The sequence below is a fragment of the Megascapheus bottae genome, chromosome 16, assembly GCF_031878675.1.
Source record: "Megascapheus bottae isolate mThoBot1 chromosome 16, mThoBot2.hap1, whole genome shotgun sequence".
Classification (NCBI taxonomy): domain Eukaryota; kingdom Metazoa; phylum Chordata; class Mammalia; order Rodentia; family Geomyidae; genus Megascapheus; species Megascapheus bottae.
Window position 1 is genome coordinate 41,843,282 of NC_143524.1, and position 26,586 is coordinate 41,869,867.

The 26,586-nt window shown below is 36.8% G+C and overlaps 2 protein-coding genes and 1 pseudogene across 2 annotated transcripts; all 3 read left to right on the plus strand.

The window, feature by feature from the left end:
* The first annotated feature begins 1,441 nt into the window (after positions 1-1,441).
* On the plus strand, positions 1,442-2,290 carry LOC150053364 (olfactory receptor 52Z1-like). The gene has a single exon (XM_090349280.1). The coding sequence runs from the start codon at positions 1,442-1,444 to the stop codon at positions 2,288-2,290; it is 849 nt and encodes a 282-aa protein (XP_090205406.1).
* Positions 2,291-9,748: 7,458 nt separating this feature from the next.
* Positions 9,749-10,708, plus strand: LOC150053365 (olfactory receptor 51G2-like). The gene has a single exon (XM_090349053.1). It carries the CDS (start codon positions 9,749-9,751, stop codon positions 10,706-10,708), a length of 960 nt encoding a protein of 319 aa, XP_090205179.1.
* A 10,035-nt stretch (positions 10,709-20,743) lies between these two features.
* Positions 20,744-21,706, plus strand: LOC150053366 (olfactory receptor 52P1-like; annotated as a pseudogene).
* The last annotated feature ends 4,880 nt before the right edge of the window (positions 21,707-26,586 follow it).

Here is a 26,586-nt window from a genome sequence, read left to right on the forward strand (position 1 = left end):
GTTCTTTAAATACAAAATCATGTCATCTGCAAAGAGGGAAAGTTTTACTTCCTCTTTCCCTATTTGGATCCCCTTTATGCTTGTTCATGGTAGTTTTCTAATTCAAGAAATATGTACTGGATTTCTTGGTATCACAAACCAATTCTGTCTCAGCCTAATGGATCATAAGCTTGAAATCAAGATTATTAAACTTGTTTCTAAATGATTTTCTTCTTTCTACATTGTTTTCTACAGTGGCTGGTGTCAGTAAATCATCATTTAACTTTTGGTTTAAGGTCCACATTTGGTTTTTAATGTGAAAACCTTAAATTATATTTTGCTAAAAGTACTAGGTAATCTCTATTTTATCTGTAACACAAGTAGAATAGAAGAGAATAGTTTGTTGTTGCTGGGTTTTTTTGTTGGTCATGGGACTTGAATTCTGGGCCTGAGCGCTGTCCCTGAGCACTTCAGCTCTAGGCTAGCTCTCTACCACTTGAGCCACAAAGCCACTTCTGGTTTTCTGATCATTAATAGGAAATAAGATTATCATGGGCTTTCAGGCCAGGGCTGGCTTTGAATCTCTATTCTCAGATCTCAGCCTCCTGATTAGCTAGGATTACATGTGTGAGCCACCAGTGCCTGACTCAATACTTTTGTACACCACATAATATACCTACATTTAATAGCCTGGCTCAATTTGGCAGTATAAATTGTTCAGTTGTTACTGTCTCTATAATTTAAAGAACAGATTGAATGGCAGATAAGGTTTGATTCTCTTCCTTTTTTGTATCTCCATAGGTAGCACCGGCTTAGCATCTATTCAGTTGTTATTCAATGTAGAAGAGGGCTTGTGCTCTACACTGCTTGAAATGGAATTTGCCCAATCATTTAATCAATCCCCTCTTTCAAAGCTGATATTTCTTCTCAGTGTCTTCAGGATACTGTCAAGGAAAAACTTGATGCAGTGTTTTAGATCTAGTTTCATTTTGATAGGTGGAAGGAGAGAGGAATCAAAACCATAGCTTTGAGATTGCCTCTGTCTGATTCTGACTCCAGTGGTGTCTGGGGTAAGATGTTGTAGGTTATGAGACCAGAAATACGAGTGTCCATGTGTCATCGTGGAGCAGCCTTTCCAACAGGGTAATAGAAATAGTTCATAAGGTAATACTTATATAAGGACTAGGATACATACTAAACTGTTATTAAATGGCATGTATTTTACGGAAGGATTAACACTGATAGAAACAGTTCAATTTTAGGATCATATCTAATTCAGCTAAGCTGTTAGCAAGGAATAGTCAAATTGTGCTGTTCATTGAAGGTTCTGGGTCTAGACTGCAGGACAAAGATGAGCCCTCCCTTCCACAATCTCACCAACCCTCAGGACGTGTGGTATGTCTTCCTTGGGATCCCAGGACGGGGAGATCTGCATACCTGGATCTCCATCCCTATCTGCTCCATGTACATTGTAGCCGTGTTGGGCAACAGCTTCCTGATCTTCCTGATTGTCACGGAGCGCAGGCTCCACCAGCCCATGTATCTCTTCCTCTCCATGCTGGCCCTCGCAGACCTTCTGCTCTCCACAGCCACAGCCCCCAAGATGCTGGCCATCTTCTGGTTCCATTCCACGGAAATATCTTTTGCTAGCTGTGTGTCCCAGATGTTCTCGATTCACTTCATCTTTGTGGCAGAATCTGCGATTCTCCTGGCCATGGCGTTTGACCGCTATGTGGCCATCTGTCACCCTCTGCGATACACCACCATCCTTACCTCGTCAGCCATTGGGAAGATTGTCCTTGCAGCTGTCACCAGGAGCTTTTTCATCTGTTGTCCATTCATCTTCCTGGTATACCGACTTTTATACTGTGGGAAAAGCGTCATCCCCCATTCCTACTGCGAGCACATGGGCATCGCCAGGCTGGCATGTGACAATGTCAACATCAACATTATTTATGGGCTCACTGTGGCCCTCCTCTCCACAGGGCTCGATATAATATTGATCATTATTTCCTATGCAGTGATCCTTTACACTGTTTTTCAGATACCTTCCTGGGCTGCTAGATATAAGGCCCTTAACACATGTGGGTCCCATATCTGTGTCATCCTTATGTTCTACACGCCTGCGTTCTTTTCCTTTTGTGCCCATCGCTTTGGAGGAAAAACCATCCCCCGCCATATCCATATCCTAGTGGCGAACCTCTACGTGGTTGTGCCACCTATGCTCAATCCCATCATTTATGGAGTAAAGACCAAAGAAATTCAAGATCGGGCTGTTGTTCTTTTCTCCTCTGGGAGTACATGTTATTAAACTGATAAATAATGTCAACTACTGAGTATTTCTGAATAAAACTCTATGTGGATCTCTTTCTCTTTAAAAGCCTATTTTAAATGAAGAGTAGAAAGAAAATTCATTAATAGATTTCAAATATCTTTGAAAGGGGAATATCTGTAAAAGTATACATTGTACTAGAGTGAATTGCAGAAAGGTTTTCAAATGAGAGTATTGAAATGATTTTAAAAAAGAGTATAATAAGGAAGAAAATGTCTTCAAAGTCCATTTTACTCATCTATTAAAGTGTAATGATGAAATCCTTTCCTGCCATTAATGTAGATTAGAATGGTACTTTAAGATGTTGTCAGTGGTTTACATTTATACTCCTAGCCTCTCATGTAGCTGAGATATGAGGATCATGGTTTTAGTTAGCCTGTGCATGAAAGTCCATCAGACTCTAACTTCAAAATAATTAATAGAAAAAAAAACTGCATGGAAGAAGTAGCCTAATTTGTAGAGTGCCATCTGTAAACACAGTAATTAAGTAAGTTCTCTCAACAAAATACTGAAGAAATTATTTTTTCCTCATTGTATACTCTTGGCCTCTGTGAAAATCAGTATAGCATAATCTGTGAGTTTTTTATGGGTTTTGTATTCCCTTTCTTTAATACATTTTCCTGTATTTGAAATTGTGTTTATAAAATATTTTTGAAGCTACAAAATAGATTTTGTAGTACAGTACCAATGGTAGTAAACCAATATATAATCAGTTGAAAAGAAAGTGCCTATAAGAGTATTATTCTTTTTTTCATATATTTCTATTGTAATTAATAGAAGGGTTACATGATATTTGCCAGATAGGAGGTGCATTAATTCACATACATTGATACCCTTTCACATGTCTTGATCCCCTTTCTCTCCCCCAAGAAGATTATTCTTTTAAATATGTAGATAGTATGAGGGATTTAGGATTTATTGACACAATAATAAAGTTTTAGAGTCATTATTCAATAAATTTAAAATATCTTACCATAGGATGTATTGCATAGGTCTTTAAGCATAACAACCTGATTGAGAAATAATAGAAAAAAATCACATATTGATTTAGGGATGGAGAATTTCAGTGACAATGTTCAAAGTACACATGTGAAAATAAAACTAGGCAAATTTAGTGGTGATTGGGTTTGGGGGAGAAGGAAAGAATAATGAAAGTGAGATTCTTCATAAAATGCATTTTGTTCACAAACTGCCTCCTTTAATTGAAAACTTTTTGTTAAACTATTTAAATATAATAATAAAATAAAAGCATTACATTATATACTGAATTCTACACTGTGGCCTATCTGATGCATAGCTATTTTTCTCAAATCCTTCTTAATCATACATACAAATCAATTTTTAGAAAACAACATTAGTTTCAGGTAATTTATTTATTTGTTTATTCAAATTAGGGAAAGAAAAGGGAAAAACAAGAGGATGAGACAAAGGAGAAAGGATGAACCAATGTAATAGTGATATTCACAAGACAAATGAACTTTGCAACTTGGGAGGTGTGGGGAACAAAAAGTGGAAGAAAAACATGGGAAGGGTCACAATGTTCCAGAAGAAATGGATGCACTTTCTTATGAATGTAACTGTAACCCCTTAGAAATAATTGATGAAAAACATCAATTTTAAAACTGAGTCTTGTTTTGTCCAGTGTTGTTATATGAAACCAAATTCATCATTTCCAGCTCTTGGCCACAGACTCCTTTACAATTTTAGTGCTTTAAAATTCCCCCCATTGTACACCGGACACTAGAAATGTTTACTATCCTCTCATTTTCTGGACTGAAGCTACTCTCTCATTTTATGCTACAAGACATCATTTTTCCACAGAATTTGGGCTTTAAATATCTAAGCATTTCCAGAGCATTCTTTCTCACACACTTTTACATGGCAACACCTACCGAAGTGTGGAATTGGAGATATGGGAGAAGAGAAGAGAAATGTCATCAATTGGTTACTGCTCACTGGGTTATACCACCACTGGTTTACATGTATCTTGAGACCTGTGTCTCTAAGGATGGGGGAAGTCTTATTAATTCCTTCTACTTGCTCTCAGAATCAGAGCGATCACTCAGGGAAGAGGAATTCTTCTAACACATATGTAAGACCTGGGAGTAATCAAAGTGGGAAGAAACAGAAAAACACAGAGGGGATCTGAAGCAGAGGAGATAAAGTTAGATAATCAAATGCATGAGAAAGCTACATCAGAGGCTGCTTCAGGAGAGAAGAGAGATTCTCAGCCTAAGAAGGACAAAATTATTCAGAAAATTCTCTACATAGTCCTTATTTTATATTTTCAGTAGGGAGCAGATATTCAGATAGACAAGTGTTACTTTTAGATGGCCTAGTCTACAGAAAGAGGAGTTCCATGGAAAGAGGAATTTTGTGGTGGAGAAAATGATTAAAAGCAATTCATATTTTAAGCTACATTGGATCATTCCTGGGTAAGACCGAACACCCCTCCTCCCCCATACTGGGTGGGCACCATTGTCTTTAGTTCTTCACAGTCATATCATTTCTCAAAGGATAATTATCGTTGTGCTCCTTATTGTCACCATTATCATCATCACCACCATTTTGTGGCCTGTTATGTATGAGGAGCTACTTTTTTCTTAATCTACAATGTATCTTTACCTGTGTCCCTTTAGTTCAAATACCATCTTTTGAGTGCTTTATGATAGACATATGACCAATGTCTCAGGCTATAGACATGTCAGTTTCCCTCATTTGATTATTGTACAGCACATCCCTCAATTTCCTGCACAGTCCCATGAAATTATGAATATCTTCAGGTGACAATAGAAGCATATGTGTGGCAGAGTGGAAAAGTAATTTGTCGACAATCAAAACAAAACACTCAAGGAAAACCAAGTGAAAGATGCAGTGCAGGTTCATGTGAATACAGAACCAGAGAGATGATGAGCAGTTTAACCGTGTCTTTTATAGCCCATTTGTCATAGGGTGACAACTGTGATTCACACTGGTCCACAGACCAGGTATTTCCTGGCTTTTCATTCAAGGTAGTAGTTCCTCTTTCTCAGCAGAGGGGGATGAATTTGACAATATCAGAGAAATGTTATAAACTGATTAAATAATGAGGTGAAAAAGAAACAGCTTTCTTAATTCTGATAGTGGATGAGAAACTAGAAAAAAACAATAAACACCACAAAGGGTGAGATTTCAGTATTGGGACCCTGGGGTGTTCATAAAAACAACCATAGACAGAGGAATTAACCAAACAAGCTTAAGTTCAAAGGAAGGGATTTCGGTATTTATGTTAGAGTAGTCATGTTTATTTCTAATTATCTTTAATATAATATTTTTAAGTGCAGAATATGTTTTAACATGTATATTAAGCTCACTATTCTTGGTGACTATGTTTAAGTAAGTAATTAAAATTGTATCAGACTATCTTGGCAAATATAACTATTTTATACTGTCATTTCCTATGCTACAAAGTTTACAATGAAAGTAGCTATAAATGCCTTTATACATTATATGTTTGCAAAAGATTAAAAACTATGCCATTTTTAAAATTTTTTTATTAAAGAATTTATTAACATTGATTTTTACATCATATTTTAAATGACAAGTTTAAAAAACAAGTGTTCAAGGGGGGAATCTCTATTTACAATCACTGGGACTTAGTATTTAGAACTTAAAATTAGGCTAAGGGTTTGTATGTCATAGAAACATATTAATTTAAGAAATAAAATATTATGTCTATAGAGTCATAGGTGTTTATGTCTATATAGTTATATTTATATTTCCATTACCATGTCCATAGCTTTGGGTATGCAGTTATTGAGTCCTCGCTCTTATACTCTTTGGGATTTAATAGCCACATATTAAGGATACCATGCGCCTTTTGTTCCTTAGGTCCTGATTTGTCACACTCAACATGATTCACTCTAGATTCATCCATTTCCCTGTGAATGCCATTATTTTATCTTGTCTGTTGGCTATGTAGAATTCCATTGTGTATATATACCACATTTTCTGTATCCATTCATCTGCAGTAGGGCATCTGGGTTGTTTCCATCACCTGGCTATTGTGATGAACATAGCTGAGCAGGTGTCCTTATCATATCTTGGGTCATGATGTTTAGGATAGATGCCAGAAGTGGTGTGGCGGGATCGTAGGGAAGGTCTATTTTCAGTTCTTTAAGAAACCTCCACACTGCTTTCCAGAGTGGCTGAACTAGTTTGCATTCCCACCAGCAGTGTAGTAGGGTTTCTTTTTCTCCACAACCCCGCCAGCAACTGTCATTGTCTGAGTTCAAAATCTTGGCCATTCTTATTGGGGTAAGGTGGTATCTTAGGGTTGTTTTTCTTTGCATTACCTTTATGACCATAGATGATGAACATTTTCTCATATGCTTTTCTCCATTTTAATCTCTTCTTCTGATAAGTCTCTCTTTAGTTCCCTTGCCCATTTAGTGAATGGTTTATTGGGTTTGGGGGGATTAGTTTCTTGAGTTCCCTGTAGATACTGGATATTAAGCATTTGTCAGATGTATTATTGGTGAATATCTTTTCCCAATTGGTTGGCTGTCTCTCTACTTTCGTGACTACGTTTTTATCTGTACAGAAACTTTTTATTTTTAGGTAGTCCCATTTATTGAGTCTCTCTCCAATCTGTTGTGACCCTGGGATTCTGTTCAGGAATCTTTTGCCTATGCCGACGAGTTCCAGTGTCTCTCCTACTTTATCATGTAGCAGTTTCACGGTTTCCAGTCTGACATTGAGGTCTTTGATCCACTTTGAGTTAATGATTGTGCATGGCGAAAGGCTAGGGTCAATTTTTAGTTTTCTGCATGTGGCTGCCCAGTTTTGCCAGCACCAATAATTGAATAGACTGTGTTTGTTCCACTGTATATCTTTGGCTCCTTTGTCAAATACAAGTTGACTATAGGTATGTGGTTCTTTTTCTGGGTCTTCTATTCTGTTCCACTGATCTTCTGGTCTGTTTTTGTGCCAATACCAAGCAGTTCTTGTTATTATGGCTCTATAGTAGTGTTTGAAGTCTGGCATTGTAATACCACCAGCATTACTCTTTTTGCCTAGAATGTTTTTGGCTATTCTAGGTCTTTTCTTGTTCCATATGAATCTTTGGATTATATCTTCTATTTCCATAAAGAATGTCTTTGGGATTTTGATGGGGATTACATTGAATTTGTATATCAATTTTGGCAGTATAGCCATTTTCACTATGTTGGTTCTTCCTAGCTATGAGCATGAGATGTCTTTCCATTTCCTAGTGACCTCTTTAATTTCTTTCGTTAGGCTTTTATAGTTTTCATTGAATAATTCCTTTACATCTTTGGTTAATTCCTAAGTATTTTATTCTTTTGGGGTCTATTGCGAATGGGATCATTTTCTTGACTTGGCCTTCTGTTTGTGTATTGTTGGTGTACAAGAAGGCTACTGAGTTCTGGAGGTTAATTATGTATCCTGCCACTTTGCTAAAGTAGTTTATTAATTCTAGAAGTTTGGGAGTGGAGTTTGTTGGGCCACTCAAGTAGAGGATCATGTCATCTGCGAATAGGGATAGTTTAATTTCTTCTTTCCCTATGTTGATCCTTTTGATGGCCTTTTCTTGCCTTATTGCTCTGGCTAAGGGTTCCACTACTATATTGAAGGAAAGTGGAGAGAGTGGGCATCCCTGTCTGGTCCTGATTTTAAGGTGAATGGTTCCAGTCTTTCACCATTTAGTATAATACTGGCTGTAGGTTTTTCATATATGGCTTTAACTATTTTGAGGAATGTTCCTCTTATTCCTATTTTTTCTAGTGCTTTCAACATAACTATGCCATTTTTTAAAATGCACTTCTAGAATTGCATTGACAAAATATATGGGAGCAACCTAATTTAGAGGTGACATATTTTTAAATTAAATATCCTTTTCAGAAAAATTTGATCAGTGATATTATTCAACATATGAATTAGTAAAAAAAATGCTACAAGAGATCTGGGGATATATCTTTTGGCAGACAGAAGAACAAGACAGACACATCCAAGTAGTGCTGTAGCTCAAGTTGTACAGTGGTAACGCTGAGCTGAAGGGCTCTGGGACAGCACTCAAGCCCAGTTCAAGCCCCATGACCTACAAAAATAAAATGCCTTTCCCTCAGAGACAGACACACCCATCTTAGGATCTTAAGATGTGAAATGATTTACAAGGCAGACAGAATGAAGGAGACAGCAGCCATATATTTACAGGTTTACACAACATGTGGACAGAATTTAATAATAATTAAAGGATTTGAAAGACATGCTTTTTCTTGCAACTTTCTGTTCACATTCTTATTTATGAATATTTCATTTCTCAGAAAATAATCATTATTAAATGGCCCACGCAAATATATAATTCATCTAAGATAGATAGAAATGGGACTGAGGAAGAATTGCAAAGGATTCTATACTTTTAAAAGCAAAGTAGCCTTTACAGGATAGGGACATAAAAATACATTTACTATAATGAAGAGCAACCCATACATTTTAAGTTCTTCTATCAGCATTCTGGTGAGCAAAGATGACTGGTAGGGGTTAATTTTCTTTTTTTTTTTTGCCAGTCCTGGGGTTTGAACTCAGGGCCTGAGCACTGTCCTTGGGCTTTGTCAAGGCTAGAGCTCTACCACTTAAGCCACAGCACCACTTCTGGCTTTTTCCCATGTATGTGGGACTGAGGAATCAAATCCGGGTCTTCATGCATGTGAGGCAAGCTCTCTACCACTAGGCCAAATTCCTGGCCAACGTGTTAATTTTTTAACAAGAATATAACCTTCCATACATCAGAGATATTTTTTGAGTACAATAGAGATAAGAAGAAATAATTTCTATGCTGCTCGGCATTAGAATAATATAATAATATAATACAATGATCAGAACAATCAAATATGAGTTGTAGGACTGAGAACAAATAGGAGTTGTGGAGTTGTAGGATTGAGAACAATAAACAGGTTGGGCAGCTTTAATTCTGTAAAGGCACCTTTCATGACTGTAGCACTGTAAAAGAAAATAAAAGGCTTATGCATGTAAAATATTTCAGTACAAAACACTGCAGCTAACGTAATACCTCAAGAAGAAAAGCATAAAATCAAACATGTGGACTAGAGTTTACATGTATGCTGCTGTATAGAGTGTTTATAAGGAAGCCACATGCATTTAGAGGGAATGTGGAATTGGTTTGTGTCTGGGAGGCAGAAGTAAAGAATTGGGTTGCTAGAAAGAGGTATTTGCTTTAACTGGCAACAACCATTTCTGAAATGGAAGGTGAAACAAATATAGAAAGGAGGAGGGTAAGATAAGAGAGTATTTCAAGGTAAGCAGTCGCATTTTCTGTCATTTCATTTTGTTTTTCTCTTGAAGCAAATCCTGCATTGTCCATTCCATCCCCAGTGGAGGGTGACTGTGGAGCTGGTCTGTGGTCAAATCATCCACAGTATGGCAGCCTCAAACTCCAGCAGTGCTCTGGCCTCTACCTTCTATCTCACCGGAATCCCTGGCTATGAACAATATCACCACTGGATTTCCATCCCATTCTGCTTCCTCTATCTGGTTGGCATAACAGGCAACTGCCTGATTCTGCACATTGTCCGGACAGATCCCAGGCTCCACGAGCCCATGTACTACTTCCTTGCCATGCTCTCTCTCACAGACATGGCCATGTCTCTGACCCCAATGATATCACTTTTTCGCGTGCTGTGGTCCATTTCCAGGGAGATCCCCTTCAGTGTCTGTGTGGTCCAAATGTTCTTGATTCATACTTTTTCCTTCACTGAGTCATCTGTGCTCTTGGCCATGGCTCTTGACAGGTACGTGGCTATCTGCCACCCCCTGCGGTATGCTACCATCCTCACCCCAAAACTGATTGCCCGGATTGGAATGGCAGCTCTACTCAGGAGTGCTGTTCTAATAATTCCACTTCTAGCCCGTCTGGCTTACTTTTCCTTCTGTCACTCCCATGTCCTATCTCATTCCTACTGTCTGCACCAGGACATGATTCACCTTGCTTGTGCTGATATCAGATTTAATGTCATATATGGCTTGGTACTGATTACTATGCTATGGGGTATGGATGCTCTGGGTATTTTAGTGTCTTACATTTTCATCCTCCACTCGGTGTTAAGAATCGCCTCCCAGGAGGGGAGGCTGAAGGCACTTAACACATGTGCATCCCACATCTGTGCTGTGCTCATTCTGTATGTGCCCATGATCGGGTTATCTATTGTCCATCGCTTTGCCAAACATTCATCTCCCCTCATCCACATCTTTATGGCCCACGTCTACTTACTGGTGCCTCCAGTACTCAATCCAATTATCTACAGTGTAAAGACCAAGCAGATTCGTCAAGGAATCCTCTACCTGATTTCTGTCCAGAAAATTGGCTCCACTGTGATGTAGGACATTCTTAACACAATGGTGATTGGTAGGAATGTTAGTTACTTTGGGAGTAGAAAGCATTCCACATTCATCTGTGTTTAATCTTGTTCTTTTTCTCTCTATTCAGGTACTCCTACTTGTAGGCAAATAGTCTAACTCTGAGCATTAGCTAAAGCAGTGCTTAGTAGTAATCTCATAGAAAACTGACAATAACTTTTGAATGTTTCCAAATATTTTCTTTTGGAACTTGTAATTTTAGCCCATTGGTTTAAATGATTCTTTTAGAAATATTTTAGCTTTACTTGTTTATCTTTAACATTTTTTAAGTTTTATTGTAAATATAATGTACAGAGGAGTTACCATTATATAGGTCATGTAAAAATACATTATGAGTAACAAATATAAATAATGAAGCTAACTATGCTGTTAAGACTTAAAAGTAAAGTATTTTTAACTTTAGTGTTTTAATTTCCATCCAGAACTGTTTTCAGTTCTTTTTTATACTATTTTTATTGTAATGTATAGAGGGGTACAGTAATATTCACCAGACAGTAGGTGCATTACTTCTCACACACTGATACCCCTTCTCGTGTTTTTGTCCCCCATTTCCCTTCCCCCACTGCCTTGCAATCATCTTGTTTTCTCCCTCCCTTTACTATTGCAAATAAACAAATAAACTTATATACAATATTCCAGATAAAGTAACAATATGGGATTAACCAAAGGACAACAAGAGAAACAACATAGTTCATTAAGAATAACAATCTCACAAAATAAAGCTCTTGTTTCCATATCCTAAAGATCCTTCCATTTAGTTTCATCCTATATGACCTTATGTATATAGGTTTTGAGCTACTGTAATCCTCTGCTAAGAGAGTCCTAGATATGAACTAATTATTACAAATGAGAGAAACCATTGAGCCTATGTTCCTTTGAGTCTGGCTTGTTTCACTTAATATGATTATTTCCAAATTTTTCTATTTCCTTACAAATACGGTGATGTCATTCTTTCTGATGGCAGCATAGAATTCCATTGTGTAAAGTACCACATCTTCTTGATCCAATCATCTACTGAGGGGCATCTGGGTTGGTTCCTTATCTTTGCTAATGTAAATAGTGCTGCAATGAACATCTTTGTGCCAGTTGTTTTAGTATGTCCTCCTTTCTGGAATTTTGGGTAAATGCCCAGGAGTGGGATTGCTGGGTAATAGGAGAGATCTATGTTTAGTCTTTTGAGGAACCTCTGTACAGCTTTTTATAGTGGTTGGACTTGTTTACACTCCCACCAACAGTGTAGTAGTGATCCCTCCAGGCCACATCCCTGCCAGCATCTTTTGTTATATTTCTTGATTGCGGCCATTCTAACTGTAGTGAGGTGGAATTTTAGAGTTGTTTTGCTTTGCATTTCTTTATGGCCAGAGATGCTGAGCATTTCTTCATGTGTCTGTAGGCCAATCTTATTTGTTCTTCAGAGAAGTCTCTCTTTAAGTCTTTGGCTCATCTTTTAATGGGCCAAGATTTGTTTTGGAGCAATTCAAGTTTTTTAGCTGTAGATGTATTTTAGATATGAAGCCTTTGTCTGTTTTATGATTAGTGAAGATCTTCTCCAACTCTGTGGGCTTTCTATTTAATTTGCTAGCTATTTCCTTTGCCACACAGAAGCTTTGCAGTTTATTGCATTCCCACGTGTACAAACTTTCTTTAATTTGTTGTGTTTCTAGGTGTTTTGACCTGTGCCAAGGAAACATTGTGTATCTCCTATTCTTTCTTGTAAGGTTTTCAGGGTATCTGCTTTTACCTGGGGGTCTTTGATCCATTTGGAATTAATCCTGATGCAGAGTGACATAATAGTATCCAACTTTAGTTTACTGCAGGTGCTTAACTAATTCTGCCAGCATCACTTGTTGAAGAGGCTGTGTTTCTTCCATTCTATATTTTTGGCACCCTTATCAAAGATAAGTGGCCATATGTCTGTGGGTTGATTTCTGGGTTTTCAGTTCTATTCCATTGGTCCTCAGTCTGGTTCCTTTGCCAGTACCAAGCTGTTTTGGTAACTATTAGCTCTTTAGTAGACTCTAAAGTTTGGTAATGATATTCTTCCTGCACTGTTCATTCTGCTAAAAAACTGTTTCTGCTATATGGGGTCTTTTATTATTCTATATGAAATTTTGGATTGCATCTTCTATTTCCTTAAAGAATAATGTTGGAATGGGACTGCATTAAATTGCAGAGCTTCTGTATGCCAAAGGACACAGCTACCAAGTTAAATAGAAAGCCCATAAAGTGGGAGAAGATCTTCACTAACCATAAAACAGACAAAGGCCACATATCTAAAATATATCTACAGCTAAAAAATTGAATCTCTCAAAACCAAATATTCAAAGAAACAGCCATCGCAAACTCTCAGCCTAATTTTAATTATGTTCTAAAATCTAAGTGCCAGTAATTGTATGTAGAGATTCCCTTCTTCAATACTTGTTAAATATGTCATTTGAAATATGATGTAAAAATCAATATTAATAAATTCTTTAATAAGAAAAGAATACAAGATGACAAAAAAGATGGTCCAAAGACTTAAAGAGAGTCTTCTCTGAAGAAGAAATAAGAATGGCCTATAAACCCATGAAGAAATGCTCAACATCTCTGGCCATAAAAGAAATGCAAAGCAAAACAACTGAGATTCCACCTCACTCCAGTTAGAATGGCCAGGATCAAGAAATCTAATAACAACAGATGCTGGAGGGAATGTGGCCAGGAGGGATCACTACTACACTGTTGGTGGGAGTGCAAACTCATTCAACCACTATGGAAAGCAGTATGGCAGTGCCTCGAAAGACTAAACATAGAGCTCCCCTATGACCCGGCAATTCCACTACTGGGAATTTACCCATTGGCCCAGAAACAAGGACCTACTAAATCCACTAGCACATCAATGTTTATTGCAGCACTATTTATCATAGCAAAGATATGGAACCAACCCAGATGCCCCTCAGTTGATGAGTGGATCAACAAGATGTGGTATTTGTACACAATGGAATTCTATGTTGTCAGAAAGAATGACATCGCCCCATTTGTAAGGAAATGGAAAGACTTAGAAAAAATCATATTAAATGAAGCAAACCAGACTCAAAGGAACATAGCTCAATGGTTTCCCTCATATGTAGTAAGTAGTACACATCTAGAACTCTCCTAGCAGAGGATTACAATAGCTCAAACCCCAGATTCATAAGGCCATATAGGATGAAGCCAAATTAATGGACCCCCAGGACATGGAAACAAGAGCTTAATTATAAGTGACTGTTATTCTTTATGTATTATGTTTTTGTCTCTTCTCTTGTGCTGCCCTTTGGCTAATGTCAGATTGTTACAGTATCCCACTTTGTAATTTGGTATATTATATAGATGCTTACTTGTGTATTTGAAATAGGAGGGGAAAATTGAGTAGAGGGGGTGGGAGGAGGGAAATGGGGACAAAATCATAAGAAGGGATATCAATGTGTGAGAAGTAATGCACCTTCTATCTGGCAAATATAACTGTAACCCCTCCATACATTGAAAAAATTATTACAAGCAATGCCATCACCCCATTTGTAAGTAAATGGAAAGACTTGAAAAAAAACATATTAAATGAAGTAAGCCAGGCTCAAAGGAGCATAGGTGCAATGGTTTCCCTCATTTCTCATAATTAGTATAAACTATAGACTCTCCTAGAAGAGATTTACAATAGAGCAAAACCTAGATACATAAGGCCATATAGGATCAGGCTAAATGAAAGGACCTCCAGAATATAAAAACAAGAACCTTGTAATGTGTGACTGTTGTTTTTAATGTACTATGTTACTTCTCATCTCTTTTGTTGCCCCTTGGTTATGTCATATCATTACAGTATCTTACCCTGTTATCTTATATATTGTATACTGTTTGTTTATTTGAACTAGGATAGTGAAGGGGGGGAAAACAAGATGAATGGAGAGGGTGAGGGGAGGGAAATGGAGACAAAAATATGAGAAGGGGTAGCAATGATTGTGAAGTAATGCACCTTCTATCTGGCTAATATAATGTAACCCTTATATTAATTAAAATAAAAACATGTTTTAAAAAACAATGATATTGGGATATTGATAGGTATCACATTGAATTTGTAGATAGCCCTTGGCAAAATTGCCATTTTCACGATGTTAATTCTTCCCATCCAGGAGCATGGGAGGTTTTTCCACTTCCTCAGTTCTGCTTTAATTTTCTTTTTCAAGTTTTTAAAGTTTTCATCATAAAGATCCTTTACATTCTTAGTTAATTCCTAAGTACTTTATTTCTCTTTGTCGGGGTTTTTAGCACTCTTTGCCTCCTGACCAGCAGGAAGGGCAAAGAGAACACGCCCCGACTAAAAGGAGACCGAGAAAGGATAGGGCCAGCTGGCTGCCTTCAGCCAGCCCTCCCTCTCCAGAGGGAAGATACAGACTTGCCAGGAAGAATGTCACAGCAGACTCATTTAATGGGAAAAGACCAGTGGCTAAAGCAGGATTGTCTATTAACATAAAAGTAGGCAGGACAGGGGGAGGTAGGTGCGGTCAGAGAGGGCAGAGGGGCCAATCCATCGGTTCGAGGTAGCCTTATTTTACATCACAAACCACAGCCAAACCTCCCAACCAGGAGACAGCATGGTTGGATTTCCAAAACCAGGAAGTGAGCACTGGGCCACGAGGTAGGCCTTTTATCCTTGATGTGACGTGCCCCACACTCTTGAGGCTAATGCAAAAGGTGTTGCTTTCCTGATTTCTGCCTTGTCCCTACTGTTGTTGGCATACAGGGAAGCCATTGATTTTTGAGGGTTAATTTTATACCCTGCTATTGTGCCAAAGTTTTGAATCAGCTCAATGAACTTGGATGTGGAGTCTATAGGGTTCTTTAAATACATAATCATGTCATCTGCAAAGAGGAAAAGTTCTACTTCTTTCCCTATTTGGGTCCCCTTTATGCTTACTTCTTGCTTTATTGCTCTGGCTAGGACTTCTAATACTATATTGAAGAGGAGTGGAGAGAGTGGACATCCTTGTCTCATTCCTGATTTTAGAGGAAATAAACCATGAAACTCTTTTTTTCATATATTTTTTATTATAACAAAAGGTTTGCATTATATTCACCAGATAGAAGGTGAATTACTTCACGTGATACCCTTTCTCATGTCTTGGTCCCCATTTCCCTCCCCCACCCTCACCTATCATCTTGTTTTCCCCCCTTCTCTATCCTATTTCAAACAACCAAATAAGCATATATAAAATATATCAGATAACAAGGTAAAATCCTATAACAATATGAGATAACCAAGGGACAGCAAAAGAGATTAGAGATAACATAGTACATTAAGGATAACAATCACTCATTATATGGCTTTTGTTTCTATATCCTGGAGGTCCTTTCATTTAGCATCATACCATATGGCCTATGTATCTAGGTTTTGTTCTATTGTAAATCTCTGTTAGGAGAGCCCAAGGTTTCTACTGACAAATTATGGCAAATGAGGGAAACCATTGAGCCTATGTTCCTTTGAGTCTGGCTTACTTACTGGATTCCATTTCTCAGTACCACATAAATAGAAAAAGCCAGAATTGATACTATGGCTCAAGTAGTAGACTGCTAGCCTTCAGGAAAGCCTAAGGACAGTGCTCAGGCCCTGAGGTCAAGCCCCAGGACTTACTTCATATTGTAAATTAATAAAATTGAAATGGTTTTACAAGAATATTCAAAGCAAGGCACACACAGCTAAAACCTATAACCCTCGCTATTCAGGAATCTGAGTTCTGATGAAGCCATTCAGGGCAGGGAAATCCATGAAACTCTTATCTCCAATTAACTACTAATAAAAGCTGAAAGTGAAGCTGTGGTCCAAATGTGAGAATACTAGCCTCGAGTAGAAAGCCTACAGATAGTCCACAGGACCTGAAATCAAGCCCCCAAACTGGTCAAGATGAGAATATTTGGATGATGATATAAATGTCAGCTATACCTTGCATTCAATTATTGGTGCTAGTACTTAATTTATGTTAATAATATAAATAAATATAGATTTAATATCTAATTAACATTTCTTTATAGCCATCTTTCTAATAAGACCTTCAAATACAGAATATTTTCTTTATTGCCTCTTTCATTCTTATCATATAGCACTAGTATAAAAGAGTTTGAATATACCAGGTCAGTTTATATGTATAATGCATCTGGATTAATGCCAGATTTTCCATTATTTTCCCACATCAGTTCCAATATATGTATTCTAACTCATCCAGAATATATTTTAATTCAATTGAGCAGCTTTTCTGAGCTGTACTGTGAAGTTTCCAGAAAATTACATATCTGATGGACATCTTAATCATCTCCCATAACTGGACATCAAGGGACACTCTCTTCAAACTTTGATCTCTCAATAAACAAAACAGGAAAAAAAAAACACTATCCCCATGCAAGCTCCTGGGAGTTTAAATATTAACGTGGCTTCTCAGAGGGACACAGGCATTCTGCTTTGTGATTTATTCTGACTTCTTCCACATTTACCTTCCATCTTATGTATCCTAGGGGACTCCTTTGCCTCCCAAATCTCAAGGCTCTCCTAAGCACTGGACTAGTCCATTACAGAGCAACTATAATACAGCATGTCTCAGAATCCAAGCTACTTAGCAAACACCTGAACAGATCATGGATGTAAAGATAGCATTCAACATAAAGCAGGCAAAAACAAATTGTGGATGATGCTAACAACTTAGAGGTATTAGTTACATTTGATTTTTAAGAGACATAATGTGGGTTTGAATTTTGAGAGTTGGTACTGAAGAGGAACTGAATAATCCTAGCAGATTCATCCGTCTCTCCTCTGTCTGTGTATTCATTTTCCCTAAGGTATGTAAAGTCATTGTAAATATTTCAGTGTAATTTTTCCTTTTCTACCTTATTCCAGAAAGAAATTTGAAAGAATATTTTCTAGCATGGCAAATAGATATCAGGAAAGTTTGACAAAAATTTTATTGGTGAGATTTATGTTTTGTTTCTGAGGTCAATGTCTGATGAATGAGACATCCAAAGACAAAGAATATGATGAGAATACTGACAGATAGAGAGCTTCAATAACTACTTGATAGAATATTAAAGTAGAAAAATAGCAATAACAAAGAGTTCTGGAAGTGTTTATTTATTAACTGCCATTTCCATGAACTATAATATCAGAAGAGAAAAAATAGATTTAGAAGGACTTATGTTTTACACAGGGAATCTTTATATGTTATATGTGTGTCTGTTTTATTATGATGTGTTGCAATGAAAAATGTAGTTGACTAAAAATTTTACAGAAAAACGTTCATAAATTACAATAGAAGTAGAGAAGTACAGGTAAGGTTTTGGGCTCACAAACTCAGAAACAAAGAAAAATGATAAAGTCCAGGGTGTTAGATGGAATGCTACATTTATTGTCTTATGAACAGATGTACTTATTGCACCAACAGAAAATCAGAGGACAGGGCAGCCTCTTCCCTGTCTGGTGTCTGCTGTTGAGAATAATGTTAAGCATGTAGACATTGAAGCACATGAATGTTTCTGAACTATCATTAGTTTTTAACTTGGGAATAGAGGAAGCTCTATGTGTGAGAGTACTCACAGTCTAGATGATTGTTCTTTATTATGCTACTGGTAAGTCTCTGATTTGGGGGCCATAGAAACATGGTTCCCTTGCAAAAGAGAGAGAGTCATTTTATTTATGGTTTCTTGGTCTGGATTTGACATACTGGATAATCCTAGTGTTATTAAGGTATTATAAATACAAGTTAAGATTTAAAATATTTAAATACATTTATCAAAGAAAATATAGGAATTTGATCATCTTTGGCAGTACTTCCAGGCTAAACTGTGTATGTATTGTGTATGTATTGTGGTTAATTCATGTTTTTGTTGTTGCTGTTGTTAATTCACATCTTACTACCATACTGTTATGCTAACATTATTTCCCGGTATTTTCCTTCAGATTCTCCTGCTAGCTTTTTCTCAGAAGCAAACATCAGCAAGGCATCGGACAGAACACATTTCTGAAGAATAAACAGACACTTAAGGATTTGAAAAGTGCACAGGTAAAAATTTGAAAATCATTCAGAATTTGAAAGATCAGTATTTATAGATATTGTCTTCAGTGCTTTTATCTGACAATGATAATACCATTCATCTGTGGTAATTTTTACATTTGGGTAAAATGTAAGTTCTGAATTATTTTTGAATCTTTGGACAATTTTTTTTTTGCCTGTCCTGGGTCTTGAGCTTAGGGTCTGAGCACTGTCCTTGGGCTTTCTCAAGGCTAGTACTCTACCACTTGAGCTACAGCACCACTTCTTGCTTTTTACTATGGATGTGGTACTGAGGAATTGAACCCCGTCCTTTGTGCATGCTAGACAAGAACTCTACCTCTAGTCCAAACTCGCAGCCCTCTTTGGACAATTTTTAATTCCTTACTAAAAATCCATCACTCAGTACATATAGATTCATAGTACCACATTTAAAAAATACAAGGCAAATATCACAAAATGATGTGATTCTTTTTCCATGTATTTTAGTTACTAATGATTCATTTTTCTCATACTTACGAGGATACCAAGAAAGGAAATATTGAATGTTCAATATTTCTCAAAATTAATGAAGCTTTTGTATCAGAGCAATTTATGATAACCTTCCTATTTCTAAAAGGAAGGTAACTCTAGCCAGTTTTCTGAATTTCCATAAGGAAGATGACAGAAATAAGACAGCATTTCACAGAGAGGTCAGTTTCTGTTGATGGAATCCAGAGCTGTCCAGTGTCACTGCCCTGACAAAACACAGTGGTATGAATCACACTATTGCTCTTTAAATACCCATTCTGCACATGTCCCCTGCCTAACCTTTGAAACCAAGCAACTATGAATCAACTAGTGTGCTTTCTCTTAGTTGACTTAACATTCTTCAGCTATTTTCTGTTAATGAAATCAAACATACGAATTGCTTATTTCATATCCTGTTAAAGAATTGTTCCTCTGTGGGAGGTACACAAAATCCAAATAACTAAATCCACATTTTTGTAATTTTAGAGTTTCTTTGATAATATGAAAATAGTAGTGGTTGATAACAAAGCATTGGTCATCTAAAATTATGGCATATTTTCATCTTAGACTTGTATTATTTCACATTTTCTTCCAAAGATATGTTTTCTTATAATCATAATATCTATGTATAAAATACTCTGTGAGCCAGTGAGCCAGTGGCTCACACCTATAATCCTAACTACTGACAAGGCAGAGATCTGAGGACTGTGGTTCACAGACAGCCTAGGAAAAATGTCCTTGAGACTATTATCAAAAGCTCAACAACAATAGTCCTGGAGTCTAATATCTCCAATTAACCATCAAGAAAACCAGAAATAGTGCTGTGGATCAAGTGGTAGAACATTAACCTTGAGCTGAAAATCTCAGGGACAGTGCCCTGGCCAAGAGTTCAAGCCCCACCACTGACAAAAAAAAATCTTTTTGATTGTATAGTTGATGTACACAGGGGTTACAGTTACATAAGTCAGGTTTAGTACATTCATTTTAGGATATTTTACTTTGAGACCCAATTATTTATTGTAGTTGCCTAACTGTAAGACATACATTCAAAATATGATTATATATAAAATTAACACCTGATTTGGCTGTGCTGGTTTGTACAGTAAGACATGTCTTCATACGTTATCTAACTACTTGAGAAGGAAAATCTGACTTTCACGAAGAGATTATTTTGTTAAATGCTCCTCTAATAGATAATAAAAATTGCAAGAGAAATAAATTATACTTTCATCCTCAGAAAACAAGTTTTACTGAATTAATTTAATTTCATTAACAGATGATGATATGGGGACTCTAGTGAAATTTTTTAATTGAAGATTTACAGAGAGAATAACCACTCCAAAAGAGAAACTTTAAAACCACCAAGGCTAGATTCCTCCCTGCAGAACCATATAGCAATCAAATTTCAAAGTGATTTTATTTTACACTGCTACTTCATTCTACATATTCAATGTGTCAAGTTTTCGTGGCAGACAATGACACACATCACCAGATTTCCTCTTTCTTCCTGGTTGGTATTCCTGGGTTGCAAGCATTTCACTGTTGGTTTGGCATCCTTGTCTGCCTGCTCTTGACTTTAACCCTTCTAGGAAACGCCATGATCATCACAACAGTTAAGCTAGAACCCAGCCTCCACCAGCCCATGTATTTCTTCCTGTGCATGCTGGCAGTGAGTGACATGGGCGTTTCCACTTCCCCAGCTCTCAAGATGCTTGGAATCTTCTGGTTTGATGCACACTGAATTGACTTTGATGTCTGCCTGCTCCAGATGTATTTTATCCACGCGATTTGCATTATCGAATCGGGCCTCTTGGTTTCCATGGCTTTTGATCGCTATGTAGCCATTTGTATCCCGCTGCAGCACACAACCATCCTGACCACATCAGTGGTGATTAAAATGGGTCTTGTCTGTGTGGCTCGAGCTTCACTGATGAGTCTACCATGCCTTCTGCTCATCAAGAGGCTGCCATACTGCCTGCAATATGTCATCAACCATGCATACTGTGAGCACATGGCTGTGGTGAAGCTGGCCAGTGCCGATACCCACGTGAACAGAGTGTACGGGATGTTTGTGGCCCTTTCAGTGACAATGTTGGACTTAATGCTCATAGCCACATCCTATGTAAAGATCCTCCAAGCTGTCTTCAGGCTGTCTTCTCAGAATGCCCGCTCCAAAGCCTTGGGAACCTGTGCGGCCCATGTCTGTACCATTCTTGTCTTCTATACACCTGCGCTGTTTAGTTTCTTAACCCACCGTATTGGAAAGAACGTCTCCCCAAGTGTCCACATAATCTTTGCAAGTGTGTACCTCCTCGTGCCCCCCTCTGTCAATCCCCTTGTGTATGGTGTCAAAACCAAGCAGATTCGGGACCGAGTAATTAGTCTCTTCTTTCTAAGTAAGAAAAAACTCTGAAACCTGAAACCAATTAAATACAATGTATATCTTTAGAAACTTTCACTGGAAACCATGGTGCATTGACATAGTTTCTACCTTTTCTTGAAAACTGTATTTATTGCTCATTTGTTTATATTTTACAATACCTATTAGTATATTTACGTGTATCTCTTTCTACCTTTGAATACTTTCAGTAAGCTTGGTTGTTATTTAGAGTCAAATTTAGAGTCAAGAAATTGTTTGGTCTGAGTTGTAAGATGTGAATGTTTGTTAACAACCACTCCCATCTTTCAGTAAGAAAACAAGCTGAAATTAGAAACGTGTTCAATAACCCACAGGTTGTGAGAAGATACTAGCTATACCACAGACAAGGGCCTCATATCCAAAACATACATAGAACTCAAAATATTAAACCCTTCATTAACAAATCTTCAAAGGAACAGTTACCCCATAAATAAGTGCGCTAAAGTAGTAAAGAGATTTCTCTGGAGAGGAAATAAGAATAGTCAATAGACACATGAAGAAAGGTTCACCATCTCTGGCCATAAAAGAAATGTAAATCAAAACTACTTTGAGATGCTACCTCAACCCTATTAGAATGGTCATGATCAAGAAAACAAATAAAAACAGATACTGACAGGAATGTGGACAAAAGGAAACACTACTACACTGTTGGTGGGAGTGTAAACAGGTTAAACTACTCTGAAAAGCAGTATGGAGGTTCCTTAGAATGCTAAATGTAGAGCTTGCCTATGGCCCCACAATCCTACTTCTAGGCCTTTACCCAAATTATCACAAACAAGGACACACTAAAGCTACCCGCACAGCTATGGTCATTATTTTCCCACTAAGATGTGAAACCAACCGGATGCCTGGACCTGGAAAAATAGGTCAAGAAAATGGGACACACACGCGCACACACACACACACACACACACACACACACACACACACACACATATTAGAATTCCATGCTTCCATCAGAAAGAATGGCATCACCCCACTTATAAGGAAATGGAAAGACTTGGAAAAAAATCATACTAAGTAAGCTAGACGCAAACAAATTTAGGCTGCATGGTTTCCTTCATTTGTAATAATTAGAATGTACTTAAATCTACAATTTAACCCCATGGATAGTTAAAGACAAAAGTTGTTCTTAGACATGATTAATTAAACAAGACTCTAACCATTCACACAGTAAGACGAAAGGACAATATCTTAGGAGAGGATCACAAGTGCTCTGTAACTATGTGAATATGACCATATAAAAGTATGTTTTTTGAAATAAACAAAACTTGGAGTTTTGAATAAACTCCAAGAAATGGAGTTTATTGTACTGTTTGTGGTTCTTCTTTCTGTTTTTCTTTAGTTGATTCCCTCTTGCCATGATATTTGATTTCTGTACACTTTGTCTAATGTATCTATCTGACTTGGGGAGGGGAAGGGGAAGCATAGAAATGTTGGGAGAAAGGGTGAACCAATTCAGTAGTGATATTCCCTAGACACTATGTAGGAGATGAACCATACAACCTGATGAGGGAGACAGGAGAGGAAAAATTGGCAGAGACCAAGGAAGTGGGGGACTTTGTTCCATAGGAAATGTACTCATTACCAGACATAGGTAACAGTAATTCCTCTGTACATCACCTTTACAATAATTTTTAAATGGAAAGAAATATGTTCAATAATTCATTTTTGCTCCAAAATATGAAGAACCAGGAACACATATTGCTATTAAGGAAGCTTCTGGTGGGCAGTGAAATGAGTGGGTTTTTTTTGCATTAAAGTTTCAAAGCAATAAGGATGAATTAAATTCAGCAACAATTACCACTTACACAAAAGCCAAGCTTCTTCTCTTGAGTTGGAAAGAGTACTAGCCAAAGACTTGATTACTTTGAAAACTTTGATTACGGTGAGTGTGAGTTTTGGCACTTACTCTGTAACCCAAAAAAACAGAAAATCCACTCCATTACAGACATCCTCAATAAGAAATAGCTTGTAAGAAATAAAAGAACATTGAAGAGTAATTCCTCCACATGCAATGAGCTAACTCATACTCTTGGTAAAACTGAGAATTTATAGAGGAGACAATCCAAATTATCACATGTAATCACAAAAGAAAAAATTTTAATTTTCTAAAAGACATGTTTGAAAAAAGACAATCTCTTCAACAAAAAAAGCAATAAGCTAGAACATTGTCTTTCATCTTCTTCTAATGACAAATCAAACTGTTTCAAAGACCTAAATGTAAGAACTGAAAATACCACTGAAGGTGGTAGGGGAAACACTAGAACTCATTAGTACCAGCAGAAACTTTCTGAAAAAAATTCCAGAGTCTCAGCAAATAGAAGAGAATTGATATTGATACTCTACTATATGGAGCTAAAGGCTTTGGCATAGCAAAGGATACAGTTCTTAACTACAAGAGAAAGTTTTCAAACTAGACTTTGACCAGTTATATATCTGTCAGGGTTCTCACAATCAGAATGTTCAAGTAGCTAAAAAATAGAAGCATAGCTGCAAAGAATAAATAACCCAAGTAATAAATGGGCAATATTATGTAACTAATACATTGTTAAATACATATCTATGCATGTACATGTCCATATACATACATATGTACATGCATACATAGATATGTATACACTATATAATGGGTATAAGGAACTTTAAGAAGTCATCTGAAGAAATGAAATTATATTATTTTCAGGAGAAAGATGGTTCTGGAAAATTCCATATATTGAGCCAAGTAAGCAAGGCAAGGCCCAAAAGTCTAAAGATGCATGTTTTCTTTTATAAGCAAATGGATTGTAGATCAAAAGTACAACTTCCCAAATCAACACATATTAAAGCTGATGCTTCTTACATGATTTAACTGTTGTATATTCAAGTGTGAAATGCCCTCAGAAAAACTTTTAGTACAAGTATCAACTTAACAAAATTCATGTCAGAAGGCTGAAGTGAGAATGTAGCCAGAGTTGAATGAGTGGACAGAGGATAAATGAAAAGGGAACAGGTGTTGCAATGTTTTCTTAATTTTCAGAAATCTTCCCAACACTAAATGGATTTGCTCTTCTTAGTCTTCCTGGGATTTTCCTAGAAACCGTCATAGCTGATGAACATTTTAGACATCTCACTCAACTGGACAACAGGAGACATTCTCTTAAAATTTTGGTCTCTCGGTGCAAGAATACACAATATAAAACACCAACCACATGCAAGTTCTTGGGAGGTAAAGTGTTAACATGACTTCTGCAAAGGGACATTTTGCTCTGAGATTCATCCTGGTCTCATCTATATTTACCTTACTCTCATCTCTTAGGGGATTTTTAGCCTTTCAAGCCTGAGGGATCCCCTTGGGTATTAGTATATAGCCCAGTACAAAACAAGCATAACTGCAGTACGTGTCAGAGTGTACTCAATTCTGTGCAAGCTATATTTTATTATCACTTAGAACATATGTATTTAAAGAAATCATTCAAAATAAAGCAGATAAAACAAATTATAAGAAAAGTTTCATAAACTTATAAATAACATTAAATGTTTGAGAAGATATAGTTTGTATTCACATAATTACATTTGATCTTGAAAAGGAACCAAGAATCTTAGCTGGTCTATCTATCTATCTATCTATCTATCTATCTATCTATCTATCTATCTATTTTATTATCTTTTAAAAAATATACTATTGTTCCTGGAAGATCATCACTAATTAGTGTTACAATGTAATTCCTATGTATGTAACTCTTTCAAGAAGTTATTTTGAGAGTAGATATTCTGGGAAAGCAATTGAAGTGAATAAAGTTTAGCCAAATCTCTCTGTCTCTCTATTTCTCATTCTATCAAATAAAAACCTCTGCGGGGCCACAGCTTCTGACAAATTAAAATCTGCAAAATTCTTAAGCAATGAGAAAAATGTACAGAAATAGCAAATCTGTTTTTCAAGCAATTATATTTTCCTTTCAGTCCTCTATTTGATGAATGAGACTGACAAAACATACACAAAGAATAAGGTAAGGATTCTGACAAAATTGGTAACTACTTGATAAACTATTAAAATGAAATACTATGAGTGGCAAAGTCAGTTCTTATAGTATTTACTCAAATAATTACTGGCCCCCTTTTCCCTCTAAGTATAAAATACTCTCAGAGGAAGAAAAGGGAAGAATGTTTTAAATTATGGTGGAGGATCTGTGTGTGGGGGGGTATTGTATTATGATTCATTTGTATGTGTGTGTGTTGTATTATGATTCATTTGTATATATGTAGCCATTTCAGGCTAGTTATCTGCTCTGTAATCACCTACTCTGAATTGGCAAATTATAGCCTAGAGACTGAGCTACTGGAATCAGAAATACGGTCAGGCTGTCATGGATTTATTTCATTTAGGAACAAATAGAATACTAAGTAATACCAGAAAATCAGACGACAGTGCAACCTTGAACTCCCACTCTCTGCTTTTGTTAATTAACTCATGTTAATTATTAATTTATTGAAGCCACTAGGTATCTTTATTCCCCTTCAAAGTTAGCATGAGAGCAGAGAAAGAAGACCCTTAAGGAAGAGGAAGTGATATTGACCAGTACACACTTCCCTGTGATTTCAGAAAATTTCTGCTTTTACTGCCCACGAATATATGATGTCTTGGTATAGATGAGAAGTATTTGCATAAAGTTGATTGGCTACAAGAAAGTAAAAGATAAACTTAAAAACGTATAGAGATGTATTTGTCAGGAAAAGGCAAGCTTATTTATAATCACTGACAGTGTTTCTAGTTTGGTTAGCTGGCTTCCTATAAGCACACCATTATGCTGACATTATGTCCTGTTTTTACTAACAGCCTCTGATATGTTAGATTCTCTCGAAGGAGACAGAAGCGTGAAACATGGCATCACAAA

Coding starts and splice junctions, on each gene's coding strand:
- LOC150053364 (XM_090349280.1), top strand. CDS start 1,442: ATGTACATTGTAGCCGTGTTGGGCAACAGCTTCCTGATCTTCCTGATT.
- LOC150053365 (XM_090349053.1), top strand. CDS start 9,749: ATGGCAGCCTCAAACTCCAGCAGTGCTCTGGCCTCTACCTTCTATCTC.